Below are 24,637 nucleotides of genomic sequence, written 5' to 3' on the forward strand. Positions count from 1 at the left end.
GAAAACTGTTTCTGATTTAAAAGTTGATAAGTAGAAAATTGGCCAACTCTGTAATAAAACAGTAAATAATTCTACCCATCAAATGCATTTCAATTATCACTATCAATAAAAGTGAAATCACGTTTTGATAAATGCAATGAAGTGGTATTTCTCCTTACGATCACACTCCTTATTGCTGGCTATCGAGTTTATAAAACGCCATGTGTGATATAATTTTTTTTAAACAAATTTCTAAAAATTATAGATTATGTAAGTTGGTCTTACCGTATTTCAGATTGCGAAGGATTTTGCCGGTTCTTATCAAAAGTTTTATCCATACAAATTGTTGCTATGCTTGCCATACTACCCATTTTCAGCCAATTAACATCTATAAAAGTTGGTTTACTAATAGTAAATAAGTTTTTAGCTTACAGTTTGAGTGGCTATTGCCTGGAATTCGAGGTGGTTTTCCACTTTGAATCAATAAATCGAAATATAGGTAGGTTGGCTTGAAATAAATTAATAATTTACGTCATTTTGAGGCACGAGGAGGGTGTGATTACATACTATTAGAATTGTCAAAATTAACAATTGGTAGCCTTAACATTAAAGCGGAATACAGTGTAGAAACGCTCCATAAATAAATGTGTCAGGTGACTGCTTTTTTAATATGAAATAAAATGTCACGTGACACAAAAAACGACAAATTCAAAACGCAAAATTTTTTAATAAAGGACGTGACAAAAACTTATATTAGATATCTATTAAAGCATTGGATGAGTTAGTACTTATTAACTAGTATAAATTATTCATTTTAGAGAGTTATTAAAAGCTTTAAGTAAATAAATAAAGTGCTATTATTGCTCCTTAAAAATATTCTTCTGGAAAATACAGTTATTAAGAATTTAATATTCATCTCCTTCATCAGCTTCACCCTCGATGGAATCCACTGCAACCTATTAGCAAAATAAGTTATTTTTTAAAATAAATTTGAAAACAAAAATTACCTCCTCGTAATCCTTTTCCAAAGCGGCTAAATCTTCTCGAGCCTCTGAAAATTCACCTTCTTCCATTCCTTCCCCCACGTACCAGTGAACGAAAGCTCTTTTGGCGTACATCAAGTCAAATTTATGGTCCAAACGGGCCCAGGCTTCCGCGATCGCTGTCGTATTTGACAGCATACAAACAGCCCTTTGCACTTTGGCCAAATCACCCCCTGAAATCGACTAGTTTCAATCAAACTGCCAGGTTAAAAAATTGGACAAACCTGGCACGACAGTGGGTGGTTGATAGTTGATACCGACTTTGAAACCTGTCGGACACCAATCAACAAACTGAATGCTGCGTTTGGTTTTAATTGTGGCGATGGCGGCGTTTACGTCTTTTGGTACCACGTCACCTCTGACACAACAAACTAATATAAAAAACAAAGATCTGACAACCAAACTGGTTTTGACCAACCGGTATAACATGCAGCAGGCCATGTATTTGCCGTGTCGTGGATCACATTTTACCATCTGATTGGCTGGTTCAAAACATGCGTTGGTAATTTCAGCCACTGTTAATTGTTCGTGATAGGCCTTTTCGGCTGAAATGACGGGAGCGTAGGTGGCTAAAGGAAAGTGAATTCGTGGATAGGGTACCAAGTTTGTTTGGAACTCGGTCAAGTCTACGTTTAAGGCACCGTCAAAACGCAGTGAAGCCGTTATCGATGACACAATCTGGTTAAATTTTAAAACGTTACCATTTTCCTAACATTTAATTTCGTAGGGTACCTGTCCAATTAGTCTGTTCAAGTTCGTATAGGTCGGTCTTTCAATATCCAAGTTTCTCCTGCAAATATCGTAAATAGCCTCATTGTCGACCATAAAAGCGCAATCCGAATGTTCTAAAGTGGTGTGAGTAGTTAAAATTGAATTGTACGGTTCCACCACCGCGGTAGAAACCTGTAACAACCAAGTTTATCCCAGAAACTTGACAAACAACACAATGAAGTACCTGAGGTGCAGGATAAATGGAAAACTCCAATTTTGACTTTTTTCCGTAGTCCACGCTCAATCTTTCCATCAACAAACTGGTAAAGCCCGAACCGGTACCACCGCCAAATGAATGGAAAACTAAAAATCCCTGAAATTGTATATATTTTAGTGTTAAAAAAAATTAGTTACCAACACCGTTATTATTTGTGCAAAAAAGTCCATTATGACCGAGGTAATTACATTAAAAATTCCGTTACCCCTATTTAATAAGGATTATATTATTCTGATATCGATTTATAATATGAGGCTTTCACTATGCAATTTAACGAGATTGCAGATAGGATATGCATTGAAGATGGTCATTTAGATAGACTTTTATAATCCTGAAAGGAAGTACTATTAATTTTGTTTTATTAATGCATCACAGAAAAGTTTTATGACGTTAAGAGAATAAATGGGAATATTAAAGTAAATCCGTGTCCTTTATTACCGGGGTGTTGTTTCGTATTATCTTAACCTACACACGGATTACAATTTCCACAGACACGGTCCCAAGTAGGAAAAAAATCGTTTTTATGAAATATACGCGCTATTCAGTTGGCCATTTATGTCGATGCACACTAGAGGAGATTGTGCATGGTTTGCATAATAATTAATAACAAAAGAAGCTGGCGAGAGGTACGACAACGGCGATAATAAATTCTTCTTGTCGCTTTAAACAAGTATTACGTACAACCCACACTTTAATACCAGCACATCAAGAATGGATTTTTAATTTTCAGCTGCAAGTGTCAGAAACTCAATCTGTTATTGATCGAAAAAGCAACTTTCAGCTTGCTGCTGACCAATCACAAACTACCCACCGAGGTTGACAGTTGAAATATTTGGTTGAGTAAAAATGGCGTCACTGTCAAACTAAACGCGGCCATTATGTGGTCGGTGTTGCCTAATGTGCTGTAAAAACGTAATTAATGCCTTTTCCGTCGACCACGTATTAACAGCTTTTTTAATGGACGAGAACGGATACAAAATCGTTCATTAATGAGTCCCATTTAATGCATAATTTTTGAATTGTTTTATTTTAATGCACGATTTTATCAAAGGCAACCAAATAGGTCTCATAGTATAGTTCCATTCTACTTTATTTGTATTAAACAGAGAGAAATAGACGAATATTAGACAGAACCAACTGTCACTGTCATTGTCAAGGGTGCCTATGATTTCGGTTTGCCGTATTGCCTATACAACTGACAATTAGTTTTTTTTAAACTGTTTAGAATAATAAACATTTATTATTAACTACAGTCGACGGAAAAATGTAACCAACTCTTTTCTTAATGAGCGATTAATAATCTCAATTTAATTTAACCATTTCGATTATTAATCGCTTTCATTAATACACTCGTTGGTTAAATGACTAAACGGCATTAAAATTATTTAACCGGAACAGGAAATGCAGTGAAAGGGCTTGATAACATTTTATTTTATTGCTAAAACCGCAACTTACCTGTAATCCGGTACATTGATCTGCTAATTTTCTGATTCGGTCCAAGACCACATCGACAATTTCTTTGCCGATGGTGTAATGTCCGCGAGCGTAGTTGTTTGCAGCATCTTCTTTCCCGGTAATTAGTTGTTCGGGATGGAACAACTGCCGATAAGTTCCAGTTCGAACTTCATCTGAAATTTTAATCAAAATAAATCAGAAGAAACCATGTTTACTCTCGTCTGTCAAATGTCATTGAACATACCAATGAAAATCGTCATTAAATTAGACAAGCATAATACTCCAAAATGGCGGAAAGCGAGTATTAACCCAATCGTTCTTAAAAAAATGTGGGTATCGCAAACTAACACAAAGCAATTATTGCTTCATTTACTGCAAATTGTAGCGCAGATTACCGGTTCGACTCTCTTCATCTTAATCCATCATCGTCGCTTTTTTGTTTCAGATAACAAGAACGAGGACTGTGCTTTTCAATAATCAGGTCTAAATTAGTTACTCAAGACTTTTAGGTATGGTTTTTCAGTAGAAGTGAGTCATTATTTAAATTAACCGTCGCGTGACAAAGCGGAGCTATTTGTTGAGTGCTTTAACGGTTTTACGAGTATAATACGGAAGATTTGTTCAATCACATAGAAAACTGTATTGGCTTCCACTTACACCCAATCGACCACGTGTCAGCACTTATATTACCAACAATCTGTGATTTGTAGTGTTTTTTTCCTACCAGTTACTAACCTACTACTGTAGGTTCCAAATCGACGAAAACAGCTCTGGGTACGTGTTTTCCAGCTCCTGTTTCCGAAAAAAACGTATTAAAACTATCATCACCACCTCCAATAGTCTTATCGGATGGCATTTGACCATCTGGTTGGATACCATGTTCTAGGCAGTACAATTCCCAACAGGCGTTGCCAATCTGAACTCCAGCCTGGCCAATGTGGACGGATATACATTCCCTCTAGAAAACAAAAAAAAATGCAACTTCAACAAGAACAAAAACAGTGCAACAATGTGCAGTGGTGAGAAATTGCAAATTCTGAACCGATGATGACTCTCGATGATGGTGCAAATTATATAAATAACCATCCTCTGGGAAGAAGTCATTGTACCGTATAAGTACTACTTTTAGATATCGCCACTTGGATACGACATTAATTTAAACGAGCAAAAGCGTACCAAGTGACCGACCTTTTAATGTAGTTTAATTAAGAAAATTGAAACTTTTTTTCCTACAAAAATATTTTAATACTTTTTTATGGTATTGTTTAAATCACGCAACGTTTCGTGACTGTGATGTACTAGAAAAATTACGGAAAGGTTTAAATTTGTGGATATATTAATAAACAAATTGCAAAAATGAGTTAAAGATATTAAAGTAGAAAACCATGGCAATAGAGTATCAATAAAATTTTAATTTGAAATTATACGAGCCCTTTGTGCAGGAAAGGGTCGATAAAACCCGAATTCACTTGCCATAGAATACAATACATTCCTATAAATCATTTAATAGTTCCACCATAATAATGGAGACTGGTACCGGAAAATGTTCTTTTTTTTTTTATTAAATAATATTGGTTCCCGAGTATTCCAGACATTCTATAATGAAGAAAAATTAGATACTTTTTACAAACAAACTGTTATTGTATAAACTTAATTGAACCGTACTTGAGCCCATCCCAGGCTAAATTGCTAAAGATCAAATTATGGCTTCATATCAAATTGAAAATGAAAGGTAAGGCTTGATATGTATTTATTTTCCAGTTGAACGACGCGGAAATTATGTTACAATTACGGTTAATGTCCTATAAAAACAATAAAGTCACTTAATGGCTTATTGTTTCGAATTTTTCTTAGATTGCCTGACTGATCTTACTGACTTTCTGTAATCCTCCTTAATTTAGAACACACTGATGATAATGTATACAAAATCGGATCATAAAGTTTGCTCTGGTTTCTGTAAGTAAGTAAATTAATTGTATACATATGGAAGATATTATTTCAACTTTTAATAGAGAAGTTAATAATATTTATTCTTTGGAACGATACGCTTTATAGCTGTTTACATGGACGAAACTTATTCGGTTCTTGAACCGTTCCAAATTTATGGATAATAAGCAAATAAGCACTGTAAATGGTTAAAACTTTAGGTTTTATGAAATTGTCTTATACATATATCGGCCTAAAATGGATTAATTACTAAGATTATTCATACGTTAGTTCTGCGTAACAAGGTTAATGTCTTTTGTAGTAGGTTTTTAAAATTACTAAGCATATGCGTTTCTAAACTAAAAAGTAGGTTTATTTGGTCAATTAAAATTATTTTCAAAACTACAAAATTTAAATTATTGATTTAAGTTCATTTTTCTATGAAAAAAAAAAGAATTTCAGAATTAGATTTTTTTGTCAAATTGCACAGGGTTACCCTGTACTGGCATTTCTAAATTAATTTTGTTCAAAAGTTTTTCTAAGACACAGAGGCGCACAGATTTATTTATTTTTAAAAATTAAAACATTAAAACTGACTTAGTATCTGTATAGCATATCTTAATTACAATAATATTTACAAAAGTACTATGGACTTAAATTCAAATTTAGATTTTTTAAAAATATCTCCCTATTATTATACTTTCTGAAAGGAATGTTAGTGGCATTACAAATATTAATCATAACCAAATTTATAAAAAAAGAGAAAACCCAACTTACCATTTTGTCGGTTTTTGCAGGACTGAGTACGCGATACGAATCAGACAATGGTTACTACACCACTGAAGAGCAGAAGGAGTGGTTTAATGGTTTACTCGACTTGGCATACCTCCACTCGTTCCCTTTTCCTATATTAACAGTTACAGGAATTGCGCAAATGCGCACCTTTCTTACTTTTTAAAGGGTGTCCAACCCTACAAGATAACAAAAGTAAAAGTGTGAATTTGTAGGAAAAAAGTCTCAGAAAAGTCAAGTTTGATGATTTTGTGTAAATTATTTTAAAATTGGTAAATTTCGTAAGCGTTTCCAACTTCCACAAAGTTGTTATATCGATCAAACAATAAATTCGATCGCAGTTCAACGCACTTTTACTCATGTTTAAGAATATTTTGCATAAGTTACAGGAAATACGAAAAAGTTTTCTTGGCAATAAAACATTTTTTAGTTTAGAGAATGAAATTGTTTCTGATGTAGTAACATAATGATGAATTATATTAATTACAATTCGATTTGGTTTTTTAATTAATTTAAATGTTTGTGTTTTTTAAAGCAAGACTAATTTTCAGTTTCAATAAAGACGAATGGAAATGAGTTCAAACATTTTTTTACCAGTCCAAACCTGATTTTAGGTGATAACATTATACAGCAGGACTGAAATACCAACGTAAATACTTTTACAGGCTTTAACTGCTATTTAGCCCTTTAGTCACAGTCTCATCAGTGTTTAAATTGTGTTAGTGTCTGCTAGTCAAATAGTACACAATACTTTACGATATGTCCAATAATAATAGAATTCCTACCCAAGCATATATTAAGGTAACAGTTTTTATTTATTACACTACGTAACAAAATATGGGTTATATTTGGTCCCATCGACTAAAAGTGTTTTTTTGGATTCCTTGGGTCTCAAATAGTGGGAAGAGGCTAGGAAAATCGGAAAATGATACTTTTTTGCCAAAATGTGAGGTGCTAGAAGGGTTAGAATTCCTTTAAAGAAGCTAACCCAGGATTTTGGTTGGGTTGCCTAACCTACAACCTACTTAAATTAGTCCATTTTAGACCAATTCTCTTATTTATCTTCTTGGCTAGAATATCAAAAACTATCGTAATATCAGCTAAAAACTTAACAAATTGCGATGTTGCCAATTTCGCAAGGGTAAAACCAATACAGGTTAATGAATAACACTCATCAAACGTAAAATCTACAGGGAAATTGCAAAGTTTTGATTTAAGTCAAAAAGCGGACTATTGGCAATATTTTTAAGTGCAGCAACTTAATAGGTATATTGCCTGTAAATGTAGTATTATTAGTTGTTTTGTGGACCAATTTCTTTATATTATTCCTATTTCTTATTTCTCCTTTTGTTGATGTAAACTAATAGTTCATGAAAATTTAAGAATAGTTTATCTAATAGTAGTTTTTAGCTAAATTTCGAACAATTCCTTTCTATATAATATGGATCTTCTTAAAGATCCTACAAAAATCGAAAAAATCTTCGAAATAGGTAAAAATTGGCGTAAAATGGCCTAATTTAAGTAGATTATGGATTAGGAAATCTAACCCAAACCCAAATTATGGGTTGTCTTCTTTTGAGGGCCTCTAACCATCCTAGAACCTCACATTGACAAAAACACCGGAAATTTCTGCTCACTGCTAGAATATGGTGCAAATTTTTGCAAAAACTCAAAAAGTGCGATTTTCCGAGAGCTGTCAATGTCCGTTTTCCACTATTTGGGACCCAAGAAAGCCAAAAAGTCGATGGAAATAATTGAAAATATAACTTTTTTGCTCGTTCTTATTGGGAATATTTTTGTGACATTTTGGTGACTCCAACACAATGCATTACTTTACTGTTCATTTTGTAAGCAAAAACCGTAACTAAACAGTAGTTTGTTATTAGATAATTGAGCAACCACATCCAACAGCCAGATTCCGTTATCAATGCGAAAACACCGGTGGTGTGATCTTGGGTAAATCCAGCACTACAAAAAATCGTACCTTTCCGGAAATTGAAATTTGCGGTTACCAAGGCGATATTTTGTTGGTGGTTTCTTGCATCACCAAAGATGCACCCTATCTGTAAGTCAACTGTCAAATTGAAACACAATTTTGCCAAGATAAACGTATAGGGAGCACCCGCACAAGTTAGTGGGATCAAATTGCAAAAATGGCGTGTGCACTGTTACCGTCACTGCCAAAAATAATATGAGATTTGTCTTGAACAAAGTCAAAATTCAATGCGTGAGAAAAAACGATGTTTTGGAATCTCTGGCTGAACGACAACGTGTTAGAGTTGATCCTTTTAGGAGTACGTTTTTTGCTGTTACACAAAAATATGAAAACTGCATTTACATTACTTTCTAGATGGATTCACAGACAGTCGTGTTATTAACCTTAACACATCTAATTTTAATTCAATACGACTGTGTTTTCAAGCCTTTATAAGGCAGCAAGTGGATGGAACAACAGTCACAACCCCTCTTAAACCGGTGGTTAGCGATGTAATTGCTGCCAAAAATTCCTTAATGGTCTTAACGATAACCGAATTAAGTGCTTGTGTTGGTCGAGTAGATGGAGGAGAAAAAATCCTACTGTTTTGCGAAAAAGTTGACAAAAAAGACGTAAAAGTACTATTTTTTGAAGAAGATGACGAAGGTCAACGGATTTGGGAAGCCGAAGGGATATTTAACTCATCAAATGTTCATAAACAAGCTGGAATTTCGTTTAAGACGCCACCATATCGTGACCAGTATATTAGGGAGCCTGTAAAGGTTTATTTGCAGTTGTTCAGACCTTCGGATGGATCTGTAGGAAGTCCAATTCCTTTTGAGTACATTCCTATCACAAATCCAGGTATGACCCAAGGCAAAAGAAAAAATTTTGATTTTGACGAATCGGCAAGAACAATTTTGGAAAAAGTATCGGAACCGGAAAGTAAGTTGTTTGGTATTACTTTGATTCTCTTATCTACAGTTACGATTTTTAGGAAAACGTATGAATAACATTTTTGAAATGTATTTATTCAAAGAAAACTGCGATAAAAACTTGAATTTTAATTTTGACAGTTCAGTCAATGAAAACTACTGTGACTTATATCCTACGATACTAAATATACCACCTGCAGGCCATGACAGTAATAATCAAAGTAAGTTTTGGTTGGCAATTTTTACTAGACCAAATACAAATTTTTTTTTTTGCAGATTTGAACGACTTAAATCCCGGACCATCCGGAAATTCCAATAAAGGTTGCTTCTTTAGTATTTACTTTTTGCAAACTTACATTGTTATTGCTGTTTAGGACAAGACTGGAATTTAAACGTGGAGTTGTCAAAACCAGGTACTAACTGGCTGAATGCCAATGAAAATAATAAAGAAAATCATCCACCCACAACCAATCAGAACCTTCTAGTAGATTTACTTGATATTAGTTCTAATATGTTGATTAATAATGTAGATGTATTTGATGGTTTAATGGATTTTCATTAAATCATCATTTTTGACTGACAAATTTGTTAAATAAATTTATAGTGATACTCATGGTTGATTTTCACAATGTGATAACTGATATTCTGGAGTAACTCTCTCTCTCTGACGTTTTCTCGTCGCCCTCATAGCAGTAGTAATAAATGGGGAAATCGACGATAGTCAAATAGAAAATTGCCGCAAAATGAGCAAGATGGCAAGTGTTTCAGAAGTTTAGTGTAGTTCTACGCCGATCGTCTGCATGTATATAGATATACAGCGAGAAACGGTTCAGATTTCCGCGAACAGCCGATGGTGAAAGAGAGGGTTGGTCCGGCGCGTGTTTTCAACATTTCACCCTCGGAAACACGTGCGGATTGTCGTCCCCAACTAATTTTTTGGCGCCAACTTTTGACGGTGGCGGTCAAAGCTTAATGTGGTCAGAATAATTACGTGCTGTGATATAAAAGTCAGAGATTAACAATAATGAACTAGCCATGGATCGAGTAATTGTGATTGTTGCTGTTTTTGTTTATTTGGTGATCACCAATGGGTGTTATGCCATATTAAATGCAGGTAAGAGAAAAATGTATATTTATATTATTATTTTTCTCTTCTCTTTCTGAAGCTTATTTTTGAGGAGAATCAAAACGTAAAAACTTAACTTAAAAAATATTTCAAAAAGACGTTTATAGATACGGAGCTGTAGGATGCTAAACACGGCTGCCAGGAGAAAAAACCACTATTCTGAAATCGGGCCACATACTACACCAAAACAATTCCGTCGAACGCACAGGCCAAGGCGGAGTGGCATTTCTTATTAACAAGAAACTAAAACATTTGATAACTGAAGTAAACTCGATCTCCGACAGGGTTATTTACATGATACTTAAACTAAACAAAAGATACAGTATCCAATTCATCCACGGATACGCACCGACAAGCCAGGCAGATGACGAACAGATGGAAACATTTCTCGAAGATATATCCAAAGCCATGGACTCACACAATACTCACTATAAAATAATAAGTGGTGATTTCAATGCTAAAATCGGCCAGAAGAGCGCAACCGACTCAAACAACATCGGAAATTTTGGTCTGGGTGTAAGAAACCAAAGAGGAGATATGCTCATAAACTACTTAAGTAAGGAAAACTTATACTGTCTGAACACCTTCTTCAAGAAACCCCAACAGAGGAAGTGGACGTGGAAAAGCCCTGATGGCAAAATCAGAAATGAAATCGATTTTATACTCTCGAACAACAGAAAAATATGCACAAACGTCTCAGTACTAAACCGGTTTGACACGAACAGCGATCATAGGCTGGTAAGAGCATCTCTTAGCTTCAATCTCAAAATCGAAAGAAACAAACTCATTCGAGCAGAAAGGTTTCCTACCGTCGAAGAACTTAAACAAAGAGCGACAGAATATCAGGAAGAATTGGGAAAGAAACTAGAACCAACCGAAACTTTGGATAAAATGGACATAAATGAACTTAACCGTAAAATCACTACTGACATCTGCATTGCGACGAAAAAGATTTGCGCGAAGTCAAAAACCGAAAAGAACTCTAAAATACAACCAGACACCTTGCAACTTATGGAACAAAGAAAAAGAACTCCCAGAGACACACCAGATTATCAGGAACTAAATAAAAGAATCCATAAAGAAATAAGAAAAGACATTCGAACGTATAACACCAGGATGATCGAAAACGCGATAGAGGACAATGCAAATATGCGGGTATTAAGGTCAAAACTATCCTCAGGCAAACACAAGATTACCAAAATGAAAAATCCCCAGGGAAACATGGTTTCGGACAACAGAAGTATCGCGGAACACATTAAAGAGTTTTACAGCTGTCTCTATACGTCTATTAGACCAGACCCAAGAGCTACGAACACAATTATATGCAACGTAGGATCGGAGAACGTTCCAGAAATATCAAGGCAAGAAATACAGGTTGCCCTTACGCAAATGAAAAATAGAAAAAGCCCAGGAGAAGACAAAATCAGATGTGAAATGTTAAAAATGGGGGGAGCCGTCGTCGAGAAGTCTTTACAAATTCTTTTAAATAAATGTCTGCAAGATGGCAATATTCCGGACGCCTGGCAAAACGCAGAAGTAATTCTGCTATTTAAAAAAGGAGATAATACTAATATAGAAAATTATCGACCAATTAGTCTTCTCTCTCATCTGTATAAACTCCTCACCAAGATTATCACCAACAGGCTAACCAATAAATTGGACGCATATCAGCCAGTGGAGCAAGCGGGGTTTCGCAAGGGGTTCAGCACCATAGACCACCTACAATCTATTAGAACACTCATAGAAAAAACAACCGAATACAACGTACCCCTTCACTTGGCATTTATAGATTTTCACAAAGCGTTCGATTCTATTGAAACGTGGGCCTTTATACAAGCAATGGACGACGCTAGAATAGATTCCAGATATACAAATTTATTGAAAAATATATACGAAAATGCCACTTTTCATGTCAAAATAAATGAAGATTTAAAAACAGATAAAGTCAAAGTGAATAGGGGAGTACGACAGGGTGACACCATATCTCCGAAATTATTTACCCTGGCGCTAGAGAACATCTTCAAATCATTACAGTGGGAAACAAAAGGCATTAACATCGACGGGTCCTACCTAAATCATCTCCGATTTGCCGACGACATCGTCCTGATAAGTAATAACAGACATGAATTGAGTGACATGGTAAAACAACTGAATGATGCTTCAAAAAAGGTTGGCTTAAAAATGAACATCTCAAAAACCAAAATAATAAGTAACAACGAAGAACACATACTTATAGATGGGATAGAATTGGAAAACGTGGAAGAGTATATATATTTGGGACACACAATAAAAATAGGCAAAGAAAACCAGTCGGCGGAGATAAGACGAAGAATAAGACTAACTTGGGCAGCGTTCGGAAAAATGAAGCATATACTTAGAAATGGTACCATCCCTATTAACCTTAAAAGAAAAGTTTTCGACACCTGTATAATGCCGGTGGCGACCTATGGCCTCGAGACGATGGCAATGACCAAAAAAACCGCAAATCGGCTCAGAATAATGCAAAGAGCGATGGAGCGGGCGATGCTGGGTATTAGTCTCAGGGATAGAAAGAGAAACGAAGAAATCCGAGAAAGAACCAAGGTCGTAGATATAATAGAACGTATTGCAGAACTGAAATGGCAATGGGTGGGACATGTGGCCCGACAAGACCAAACTAAATGGTCAAATAGATTAACACACTGGCGACCAAGGGAAACAAAGCGCAGCACAGGAAGACCACAGACAAGATGGCTTGATGACATCAAAAAGCAAGCGGGAAATAGGTGGTTCCAGATGGCACAGGACAGGACGGCATGGAAAAACATGAAAGAGGCCTACGTCCAGGAGTGGACAGGAAGTGGCTGAAGAAGAAGAAGAAGAAGAAGAAGGATGCTAAACTAGCTCTAAAAGTTCTTTTAGTGCTTTTAAAGGAAACATTAAAACATCCGATAAAAACTTACGATTTTCCTAAACTGATCGAACCACAAAACTAACAATATTTTATTCTTGGAAGCGCTTTAAACCATTTTTATCCGATTTTGCTTAGGTAATCTGAAAACGAGACTAATGGACTCGACAAAACCATTACGTTTCTTATTTGTAAAGCTCAAAGCTACATGCCCGGGGATATAAAAGTCATTTAAATTTTTACGATCAAACTTTTATACGATTCCTGCGGAGTCATTTCAAACTTTCCCGAAAAGTTTGATAAAAATTATCATAAAATGGAGGATTTTTACAGTCCGGGCTTCAGTTCAAATCAAACTGTTTCGTTTTACACGCAAAACGTAAATAATACAAGGGTGTGTTAAAAGCTTTTCTTGTCATAACCCCAACTAGATTTGTACCCCCTGTACAACCACTTATTCAAATGTTTCTACAGGGTGTCCGAATTTAGATTCAGTCTTGCAATTTTGCGGAAATAACTGCTCAAACAATCCTTTGCTAGGTTAAATAACCACGTGATATTATTTCCATTTGCAACAGAATGATCATGTGACAAACTGACAGATGATGCTCGAAAGCGCGTTTGGATAATAATCAATGTCCAAGGCACTCTTGATGAAAATTTTCTGTTTTAGCACCGCCTACTATACTAGAAAGCTAGGTGCTTGTCAAAAATTCCAATATGGTGGAAATGGTGGTGACAGTTTGCGTTTGTTTGTATTGTGGAAATTGAGTTTTTTGAGGATTTGATGAATTTTTACGGTTTAAAATCAAAACTTGAGGTTATTGGCGTAAGTTATTTTTGTTTGCTGCCGCTCATGAGTTTTTCAAGCCACATTGTAACAGCAATTCAGGAAAAAGCCCAACCGTGTCAGTTTTTTACCGGATCTAACTCAACAGTGGTTGAACACTTTGAAGTGGAATGATTTTACTCCAACACTATACTCAATGGTAAGTACAAGTGCTTTCTAGTACAGTAAACTTATTAGGTACTTGCTACATGCACAAGTATGTAAGTTACATTTTAAAGCATTCTTTATTGTGAGAGCAACAAAAATAGTTTTGAATGAATGTTCTTGGTAATAACATAAGAATCATTTACCAGTTTTGCTTACCTTGTTTCAAGGATGTGTATAACCAACGCCTACTATAAATAATGCCTAGAAATTATTGTATTTCTCTATTTGTTAACATTGAAAAAAGCAAAACAACTGGTGACTACTAACCTAACTTACGTCCTCAACTCCACAAAACTTTGTTCAATACAGTAAAAACTATTCAAAACTCTACAAATTAAATCCAAACAAAAACTATTTTGACAGTAGCAGCAATCATTAGTGCGGCCATATTGGAATTTATGACAAGCACCTTCTAGGTTTTTTAGTATAGGAGGCTCTGGTATAACTTTTAACGATAATTTGAGCCGTATTTTTTGGTTTGTGATTTCGGATCCAAACGCGTCATGATCCAAAAGTCACGTGACCTTTATGTAATTTTGTAATCATGGTGCCATGTGACTTTTAGATCATAACGCTTTTGGATCCGAAATCATGGGTGGAAAAAAAGCGCTTTTGATATCATCATCGTAATCAGAATTTTTTCCCACAACAAAAATGTTGATATTACCTTAACATACAATAAATCATTTTAATCAGGAAATACAGTCCAGTTGGGAAATTTAAAAATTCAATATGGCGGCCATAAGAAATATGTAGCTTTACCATGAACTAAAACGTCAGATCTCAATCAAGTTCAATTTAGTTAAGTGCAGTAAAAAGTAAAAGTACAAGCAACATGTGAAATAAAGCACAACTACTGAACTAACCTTTTAGAGAGAGAACCGCCAAAGTGTCTAACTTCACTTTACCGTCACATTTCACTAAAATGACAGCAACAACACTGTTGCCAGTTCGCATACAATTATTGTATTCGACCTACAATCAACACTCAAATATGACATTTTCACGCTGTAAAAAAGAAAAAGCGACTACAAAAATTACCAAAATTTGGGGTTTCAAACATTGAACCATTTGTTTGCTGCTTAGGCTCAATAAACGAACGAACTGGAGGCTTAATCAGGATTTTGAACAAAAAACTAGATAAAGTGATACCCCAGTCCGAACGCCACTCTGCCTACCCCATTTTACTACAATAAATCTGAAAGTCATTAATTATCAACGCTGACATCGATCTAAAAGGGCAATTGCATTGCAGGCATTAAAGAAATAGGATCCACTACATTAACAGATATTTTCGTCGTCTCCCCTTTGGTAAGATTGCTTTATACGACGACATTATAACAGATAGAAGGGGGCCGATACGCATCAAAAACTAGTTAATAACTCGTATACGATAAGATCAGAATAAATTACTCTAGTGATATATTTCCAGCAAATTCTAGGAACAGATGAGTAAAGTGTGGCTAGTTTGTGATTTGATCACAGTGATTTACTCTAAAACTGTGTTGTTCGGTATTAAACGCGGTGATTGCACTTGGATTTGTTGTAGCAATATCACTTAACAGGGTGCCTCCATACCATTTTAAAACTTTCTCCGATTTGTTTCGTTTACAATTGCTAAACTGTACTTTTCAAAGTGATTATCGTAAGTGCAAAAAAACATCAATACTAGCGTTTATCCGACATCGTTCAAAGTTTTGCAAAGTCATTTACAAGAGAACCGTCATGGCTTTGAAGGGGGTGAGGGGGTGGTTTAACGCTAACTTTGCTACGTAAATAGAATCGGGAAACTGTAACGTTATGATGCTCAGACTATAAAAATCACCGTACCGTGAATGTCAAACAATAAAATCCACCCCGAGAAGAGAAAATCGCATAATTGTCGGTCATAAAGCAACGCAACTTTTTATTTTATCCGAAAAGAGAATCTTAACAACGCAATTTTGAGGGGATGATTTCATCTGAAACATGACTGACAAATATGTTTTGTCTGGACTTATCTCCCCCTTTGAGATTTGCTGATGATCCGGACTGGAAAGTTGTCTTACACGCTTGTATAGTTAATCGGAATTGACAAATTTCTTATATTGGGGGTGCCTATCAAAACCATCAAAAATAACGTGATTTATTTTATTGCTTTTATACAGCCCTACAACGTGATTAACAGAAATGTACGATCAAAAAATAAAACTCCACGACTTTGACGAGTGTATTTACCAGGAAAATTGGAAAATCGCGGCCAGATATTTGCGAAAATCAGACGTTGTCTGGTGGTGACATGCTAAACTAATTATCGGGTTTAGTTAGTAAGAGCAATTATTCAAACTATGTTTTAAGGAATTAAGTTAGTAAAATCAATTATGTTTACTTGAGTTAGGTATAAACCGTCAAAATTACTGTTCGTCCAGTTTATCTTAGGTTCGTTCCAACTAAGAATAATATCTAGTAATATTACTGACAAGCATCCAACCAGCTACAAAGTACTGATTTAGAGCCAATGATTATCGACACTTTGTCGTCCCAAAGAGTAATAAAGATATGGATGCAGGTGTATTGATAAAGTTAGGTTCATGTAAATCCAAACTCGCATCATCTGAAGCATTAATTGGAACCCCGGTAAATACCACTATATTCACCACAGAATCGTTTGGTACATCCTTGTTTTAAGATTTAAGTATATCACTCTAGTTTTATATTATACAAAGTCACAAAATATCAAAATATAGCTGGCAACATTGTAAAGACACACACTACTCCAAAAAACAGTCAGTCAGTCATTTGCAAAATTAGATTTAGATATTGGTAAAAGTTTTAAGGGGAAAATACACGCCACGTGATTTTGGAAATGCAATTATTTATGTCCTGACTGTATGTGCTATTATTATTTGTATAAAACTGTTACAAATTGTGTGTTTGTGTAAAAGTGTCCAGCACTGTATGTGCCAAGTGACACTAGTCAACAACAGTCACGTGATTATAAAAAGAGTAGCCTGAATTACAAAAATGTTCAAAATTTGATTTAAGCAGTTAAGGAGTCAAAAATTGTAAAATACAAGTTACTCAACTAAGAAATGGTAAATTTTGAGCTGGCAACTCTGTACAGGAAAAGTGACACAGTTAAAAACAGTCACGTGACTATAAACATGTAATTTCAAATGTAAAAATTCACTAAATCTAATTAAGACAATTGGAAAAGCTGAAACAGTAAAAATACGTCACGTGAATAACAATGCAATTTTTGAGCTGGCAACATTATAAAGGCAAAGTGGCTCTAGTCAAAAACAGTCACGTGACCATAAAAAGAGTAGCCTGAATTACAAAAATTTTCAAAATTTGATTTAAGCAGTTAAGGAGTCAAAAATTGTAAAATACAAGTTACTCAACTAAGAAATGGTAAATTTTGAGCTGGCAACTCTGTACAGGAAAAGTTACACAGTTAAAACAGTCACATGACTATAAACATGTAGTTTCAAATGTAAAAATGTACTAAATCTAATTTAGACAATTGAAAAATCTGAAATAGTAAAATATACGTCACGTGAATAAAAATGCAATTTTTGAATTGGCAACATTATAAAGGCAAAGTGGCTCTAGTCAAAAACAGTCACGTGACCATAAAAAGAGTAGCCTAAATTACAAAAATGTTCAAAATCCGATTTAAGCAGTTATGGAGGCACAAATTATAAAATACAAGTTACTCAACTAAGAAATGGTAAATTTTGAGCTGGCAACTCTGTACAGGAAAAGTGACACAGTTAAAAACAGTCACGTGACTATAAACATGTAATTTCAAATGTAAAAATTCACTAAATCTAATTTAGACAATTGGAAAAGCTGAAACAGTAAAATATACGTCACGTGAATAAAAATGCAATTTTTGAGCTGGCAACATTATAAATGCAAAGTGGTCAAAAACAGTCACGTGACCATAAAAAAGATAGTTTAGGTTGTGAAAATTTGTTAACTAAAATGTTGACAGTGGCAAAAGTTTAAATTGTAAAATACACGTCACGTGATTTTGGGAATGCAATTTTTGAGCTGGTAATACTATAAAAACACGGCGGCACTAGTCAAAAATGGTCACGTGACCATGAAAATATATTCACGGCAAAAAATTTAAAAAAAAATGTTAATTACGTGAAAACATTATAAAGGCAAAGTGGCGCTTGTCAAAAACAGTCACGTGACCATAAAAAAAAGTAGTTTAGGTTGTGAAAATTTGTTAAATAAAATTTTGACAGTGCCAAAAGTTTAAATTGTAAAATACATGTCACGTGATTTTGGGAATGCAATTTTTGAGCTGGTAATACTATAAAGACACAGCGAGTCTAGTCAAAAATGGTCACGTGACCATGAAAATATGAAACAAACTGCAAATATGTGCAAAATCCGATTTTCCGAGTCAAAAAATGTAAAATGTAGGTGACCTAACCAAAAATTCATTTACTACTATCAACTACCAATAGTTCAGAAAATATGTTTTAACCGCAGTTTTAAGTTTAAAACTATTATTTACTAAAATTAGTAGGAAATAAAAGGTCTGTTCGCATAGACAATCCCTGACTGGTTTCCAACTCAGAAACAGCAAATGTCAAGTTTCATTGGTTGAATGCTCACGTGACTATGACGTTTTCTGACTTGTGGCCAATGTCTCTACGCCTAATCTCTCAGCCAATTCTCTCTACGAACAGACTTATTGATAAAAAATTCCTGACTGAAAAGTGATGATTTGGTGCTGGAAATACACAACTAGTAACTACAGAGTGCTGTAATTTGGCTTAGTAATAAAGGATAAAAATATCATCTCAGCAAATTAAAGCAATTTAATTGGTTGGACAAAATAAAACGCACTTTTTTATGGCAACTGTCTTTTTCAAGACAACAGTGGCTGTAACAAACTTGTAATTAATTTACTGAATAAAAAAGTCTCAAATACTCAAGTCTTTTATTCCTGTGAAATGTGAATTACCTTGAATACTGCGTCCTACTCCAAACAGTCTCATTTTTACCAATATGCAGTAATACATAGTATCGTCACACGTTTTCTTTCAGTTTACAACTCTTTTTAAAGCTCCTGCAACAACGTTTGCAAACGTGCATTATTAACAAAAATCAGCAAATCTCGTCGAAGCTATCATCAGCACTTCACAAGCTGAAAACAATCGGATTGGCATAACAGGAGCTTCTGCCTTGTGCACACGTCAATAACTCAACTTCATGCGGACATGAAGGCCGGCCTTGTCATATAGTAATGAGCTAATTAATCTCCTTCTGTTTTGTTAACCGCGTCATAGCTTGTGGACAGACTGAAACAATATCGATTTTGTTTTCCTTTGGTAAAGCACATAACATGCTTTACTTTACACTTGCCCGGCTCCTAGTGGTGACAAAGTGGTTTATAAGGTTGAATTTAGCGTGAAACGACTTGCGCTCTGCTTTTTTTGACCAATTACAATCTAACCCACTGTAATTTCTACAAATACTGCACATTGTGGACTTACCATTAAGTTTGTTAGACAAATAACAAAAAAAAACAATATTTTTCAGGAGGGATTTTCAATAATCATGCTGTGCCACGTTTCGTTTCGAGAGGGAACATCTTCAAGGTGGTCACAGGCGATACGGTAGTTTTGCCTTGCGAAATCCACAATTTGGGTGAGTATGACGTCCATTTTTTTACCATTTTAGTCCCGCAACTCATAAAGCGTTTAGAACTCGACTGGCAGAAGGTCGTGCTAATGCATATTATAGCTGCTAATAAACTCTGTTAACAAAAGCTTTGACGATGAAACGGTTGCAACCCACGCATCCATTATGGGCGACATTTTAACATAAAATTTGTTCCGTGTAGTAGTTTCTGGTTAATTTAAATCAATTAAGAGAGATTTTCAGTACTGAAAATCATCAATTCTAGCTATTAAATTGGTTAAAAAGGAGCCTCAAGTGGATTTCGAGATGTCAGTTACAAATGGGTTAGCCCTTTAACCGCAATAAATCATTGATATACTGTGTTTAACGGACGCATTCAAGAACAAGAAACTTAACAATCAATCATATTAGCGCTAACTGAACTGTGTGTTTCTCGGTGTCAGGCTGTTGAATAAATCAAAGTGTCAAATTTGATCTATGAATGGTCTGAGAGTCTTTTTTACATAAATAAATTCAGTGTTATATTATCGCAAATACCGCAAGCTACCTAGAAACGCAGAGAACTAATTTAAACTTTTGGTGAACTTAAATTTGGGCAATTACTCCGGTCGCGTACAACGATTTACATTGTTCGAAATGATTCAAAACTCGCATATCCGAATCGGTCCTTATGAAATTAGCTGAAACTTTTTAATTAAAAAGCCGCCATATTTCCCTTAGCTTCCCTGAATTTCCATGGCAAAATGGAATACCAAAAATGTTTGTGTAATTTTTCCTTTTGTTTCCATTTTTAATGAGCGTTTTACGGTTTATTCAATTTGTGGCTTTCTTTGGCAGTTGACGGGCCCGGCAGTAAACTGAAAATATCCTGGATAATACAATCAATGGTATTCAGCACAGCTGAGGATCCGGCTTTATTTCGAATTCCTATATAATTTTAAAGAAAAAACTGCGATTTGAATAAAACATGCTCAATGTTTGCCTCGTCTCGCATTTCCCGACTCATTAAAAGGCACGGTTAACTCTGAAACAAAGGGACTGGAGCAAGCACGGCATCTCCCTTTTAACTACCCAATAAAAACTCCATATTTAAAAGTTTTCACTCTAAGAAATATAAAGAGCCTCAATTAAAAAGTTGAAATTATCCTTTAATTAAGTAATTCTTAAATTTAGCATTAGAAGTAGTGAAGTTGAATGTTTGAATATGGTACAATTTAGTGATCTATTGGTGACCGAAATTTTTTATGACAAAGAAAACTTTTCTCACGGTCTATATGTGTGGACAAAATTTATTCCGTCGTTCAGGTTATGTGCTATATAACAAGCTATTCAGATTAACCGCTTCAATTCCAGCGAATTTAATTGGCAAAAGTTTTATCATAGCTTGCGCCCTTTGATAAATAGAGCGAGTGACAGTAAAATTGCCGTTCGCGAAATTACATAAAGTCCCTTTCGGAATATTTGCCTTTATTCTGGTAACTGCATTATGTGCTCCAGAAAATTTGTATCTAAAATTTTCACTGAACTTTTTTTTTGTTTAACTAAAACTAGGGAAGGAGCAACGGTGAGCGTTATAAATAGGGAAAAAAATATATTTTTCCTGCTGACCAAATTAGGTTAGGTTGTTTGGTCGTGATTATTAAAAAATATTATTATTTTTAGTGCTTATTTTACTTAATGTAAGGTCTTTTGGTATAAATGTGCCCTTTGATGTGCATTTAAACTTTCCTGGAGCAAAATAAAAAATTGCCAAAATTGCACTTTTTGTAAAAATGGCATTTTTTTTTACTTTTGAATGATTGTAACTTCTTCTTTTAACTAGATTTCACTAAAACGCCATTAGAACAAGCATAAAAAAATTAGCTAAAACTGGCCTCTCTAGCTCTTCATGTTACCGAGATATTGAATTTCAAAAGGTAGTAAAAAAAGACCCCAAATTTTTTGAAAAATTAAAAATTTTAATATGCTTTTTTTGTACTTATTTTACCTAATTTAATATGCCTTTTGCTGTGCATTGGAACCTTTCTGGAAGAAAATAACAAATTAACAATTTTGACAAACGGCATTTTTGTCAATACCGCACCAGGCAAGGACAAAATTAAAAGCAAATTGCTGAAAAACTTAACCTCCGAAACTCACAAACTTATACTAGACTCACTTAACAACTGCATTCGACACAATATAATTCCTGCATGCATGGAAAACGGGCATGATAATACCCATTCCATTCCATTCCATTACAAACATGACCAAAATAACAGACAGACTTATACAACTACAAAACAAATGTAAAAATAATCCAAACAACTAAACCCAGTGTGCATAACAAGACAAACCAGACATTTTTTCAGTTTTTGACAGCTTTAAATTGGTTAACAAATCTGCTTTTTCTTGACCAATCACAAACTACTAGTAAACTTTGTTTCTAAATATTTATTTGGTATTAAACACAATTAACAATCTGGCAAAAATACGATAATTAATAATAAAATCTGTCTGTCGATAACCGATTGGTTTTGTAATTTTTCACGTGTGCGGCTTATTTTCAATTAAATCGCGGCCATCAATTACACTCTAAAGCTTTAATAAATTATCGGAAGGTTTATTTAGTTTTTGATGCTGATAAAACCGCAATTTTTCAGTGTTTTCCGTTTCTGACTGACAAGTTACTCATAGGTAAATAACTAAATCCCGTTATCGAACGAAACGGCTCTAATGTTTCGTTCCGACATTGCTCTAAATTTATGGTAAACCGTAATTTATGGCTCGCTAGTGATTTATATCTTACAATTTTGCCGGGAGGAAGGACAACAAACTTTGGTTTCTCTGTTTGGTTGTTTTTGTTTAACCAGTTGGTAAGTAAGTAATTTGAAACATTATCAGTCATTCAAGAAATTTTAGGATCTATTGAGACGTATACAAGTTAATTTATCAAGAAAGAAGTGGAGCGCTAAAGACGAAAATGCGATTTTTCACAGTAAACTTACTTTGCATCGGAAATTTTCTGCCACGTTAAATCTCAATCCGCTGAAAATGGGATCGAATTGAAATATTGGATGCGTTTCTATGTTGGGCCGAAACACTGACAGTATTTAATAAAACTACGAAGAAATCCTGACAACATGATTGATTTACAACCCCGGAATGATTTACTGAGTTTAGCGCGGAATTGACCATTCTTACCATCAACAAATTTCTGTATTGGCAACAAGAATAAAACAAACATGACAGATACAGATTGAGTTTATTTAAATTATTTCATGTATCAAGAAAACAAATTTACCAAAATCAAGCCAGAGGGCTCCACACCCGATTGTCGGAAATTGCAAGTAACTTTATTCGTTTTTTATTATTCAGAAACGTTCGAGTTTGTTCAGTTTTATCGTAGCCGAGAGATAGATTGCCCGACCGATTCAATAATCATTGTATCCCACACTGCACTGTTAGCTGAGTCAGCGTTTTATATAACTATATTAAACCAGCGAGCACAAATGGGGTCATTTCCTAAACGACAAATGCTAAATAGATTCAAAAACTGAGGCAATTTAAAATACTCTCAACTGAATTAGCACAGAGGTACTAATTTACCACATAAACGACCATCAATCAACTGTTTTACTAAACAGAGCCGTTCTTAGGTTCCACGTAATACTTTTGCGAAAAACCACATGTATACATATGATTTATGGCGTTTCTTGTGACGACCATTTATTACTTTAAAAACAGGAGGGGGAGAGGTTCACCCCTGCTTCCCTGAACTGAGAAAAACCGCTTTTAAATTAAATTCCTAGAGGTTCGGCAACAATTTGTATTTTCTAAAGTTCTGTCAGGGAGTTTAGACAGAAGCCGACTTTACGATTTACAGAGAAAAAGTTTTAACGCGACATATTCCAAATCGTTTTCGGATTTTCATTTTCTCACTCAAACACGACGAATTTCTGTTTGCCAGTGCTTGTACATTTTATTGTATGTCTATCTGTATTTGTAATGAGTAGAGTCAGGATTAAAAGGCACTAGAATCGTGAAAAAAAAGCAAATTAATTTTCCTCAAAATGGCATAAAAATCTGTAAAAAAGAACAAAACTCAGAGATGTAACATTTTTTACTTTTTTTGAGTTCAAGTTCTAGACATTTTTTGGAAGCTTCTAGACTAGTTGAAGAACATTTGGAATCTTTTAGACTGTTATTGAAAGCTTCTAGACTGTTTTGAAAAGCTTCCGAGTGCTTTAGAAGCATTGTGGAGTTTCTGTAGTGTCTTGAAATCCTTTTAGACTACTTTAGGAGAATTGAAGGTTCTGGACTGCTTTTAAGACATTTGAAACCTTTTAAACGGTTCTACAAACTTTTGGAAGCTTTTAAACTGTTCTAAAAAGATAAGGAAACTTTTAGACAGTCTTGAAATGTCTTGAGAGCTTCTAGACTGTTCTAAAAGCTTTTGAAAGGCTATTGACTGCTTTAGAAGCATTTTGGAATTTCTGTAGTATTTTGAAATCTTTTTAGACTACTTATTTAGGAGCATTTGGAAGGTTTCTGGAGAGTTTAAAAAGCATTGAAGGTTTTGGACTGCTTTTAAACTGCTTTAGAAGCATACGGAAGCTTTTAGACTAGTTGAAGATCATTTGGAAGCCTTTATAGTGTTGCAAAAGCTTTTGGAAGCTTCTCGACTGTTTTGTAAGCTTTTGCAAGGTATTTTTTAGATCTTCTATAATGTTTTGGAATGTTTTTACATTTAGACTACTTCAGGAGCATTTGGACATTTTTTGGTCAATTTAAATTTGTAATTTGATACTCATTTTGCAACAGATAATGATTAAGATAATGTTTTTGTCGTTCCTTCAATATTTCAATACAGCAAAAGTCATTGTTAACACTTAGTGCCCAA

General features: G+C 34.7%; 3 protein-coding genes across 4 annotated transcripts in view; 2 read left to right on the plus strand and 1 right to left on the minus strand.

Moving 5' to 3' along the window:
- Positions 1-686: 686 nt before the first annotated feature.
- On the minus strand, positions 687-6,325 carry LOC145730254 (tubulin alpha-3 chain). The gene is made up of 9 exons (XM_081981363.1): positions 6,169-6,325; positions 4,201-4,423; positions 3,466-3,638; positions 1,978-2,106; positions 1,755-1,925; positions 1,441-1,700; positions 1,247-1,380; positions 987-1,195; positions 687-935 (listed from the first exon to the last, which is right to left on the minus strand). Exons 1-9 carry the CDS (start codon positions 6,169-6,171, stop codon positions 885-887), a joined length of 1,353 nt encoding a protein of 450 aa, XP_081837489.1. The 5' UTR covers positions 6,172-6,325; the 3' UTR covers positions 687-884.
- A 495-nt stretch (positions 6,326-6,820) lies between these two features.
- LOC145730253 (embryonic polarity protein dorsal-like) lies at positions 6,821-9,706 on the plus strand. 2 transcript variants are annotated; one of them, XM_081981361.1, is made up of 7 exons: positions 6,821-6,984; positions 8,070-8,248; positions 8,299-8,477; positions 8,534-9,103; positions 9,156-9,314; positions 9,370-9,414; positions 9,468-9,706. In XM_081981361.1, exons 1-7 carry the CDS (start codon positions 6,943-6,945, stop codon positions 9,653-9,655), a joined length of 1,362 nt encoding a protein of 453 aa, XP_081837487.1. In that variant the 5' UTR covers positions 6,821-6,942; the 3' UTR covers positions 9,656-9,706. The 2 variants fall into 2 exon arrangements, with proteins under 2 accessions (XP_081837487.1, XP_081837488.1); XM_081981362.1 differs by having other exon boundaries at positions 9,156-9,302.
- A 154-nt stretch (positions 9,707-9,860) lies between these two features.
- The window catches only part of LOC145730252 (opioid-binding protein/cell adhesion molecule-like), a 39,028-nt gene continuing 24,251 nt past the window's right edge, over positions 9,861-24,637 (plus strand). The window contains exons 1-2 of the mRNA XM_081981360.1: positions 9,861-10,207; positions 19,654-19,761. Of these exons, the coding sequence (XP_081837486.1) occupies positions 10,129-10,207; positions 19,654-19,761 (187 nt within the window). The 5' untranslated portion in view covers positions 9,861-10,128. The remainder of the gene's footprint in view (positions 10,208-19,653; positions 19,762-24,637) is intronic.

The sequence above is a fragment of the Ips typographus genome, linkage group LG6, assembly GCF_016097725.1.
Source record: "Ips typographus isolate SLU linkage group LG6, UJ_Ityp_2.0, whole genome shotgun sequence".
NCBI classification, from domain to species: Eukaryota; Metazoa; Arthropoda; class Insecta; order Coleoptera; family Curculionidae; genus Ips; species Ips typographus.

What these genes read in the sequence shown, in the direction of transcription:
- LOC145730254 (XM_081981363.1), bottom strand. An exon ending in CCATTTATCCTGCACCTCAG is followed by an intron (nt 1,926 to 1,977) that starts GTACTTCATTGT and finishes TGGTTGTTACAG; the next exon opens with GTTTCTACCGCGGTGGTGGA. An exon ending in TGAACAGACTAATTGGACAG is followed by an intron (nt 1,701 to 1,754) that starts GTACCCTACGAA and finishes AAATTTAACCAG; the next exon opens with ATTGTGTCATCGATAACGGC.
- LOC145730253 (XM_081981361.1), top strand. Translation starts at nt 6,943, where the DNA reads ATGTCCAATAATAATAGAATTCCTACCCAAGCATATATTAAG. An exon ending in ACCAAAGATGCACCCTATCT is followed by an intron (nt 8,249 to 8,298) that starts GTAAGTCAACTG and finishes ATAAACGTATAG; the next exon opens with GGAGCACCCGCACAAGTTAG. An exon ending in ATCCGGAAATTCCAATAAAG is followed by an intron (nt 9,415 to 9,467) that starts GTTGCTTCTTTA and finishes ATTGCTGTTTAG; the next exon opens with GACAAGACTGGAATTTAAAC.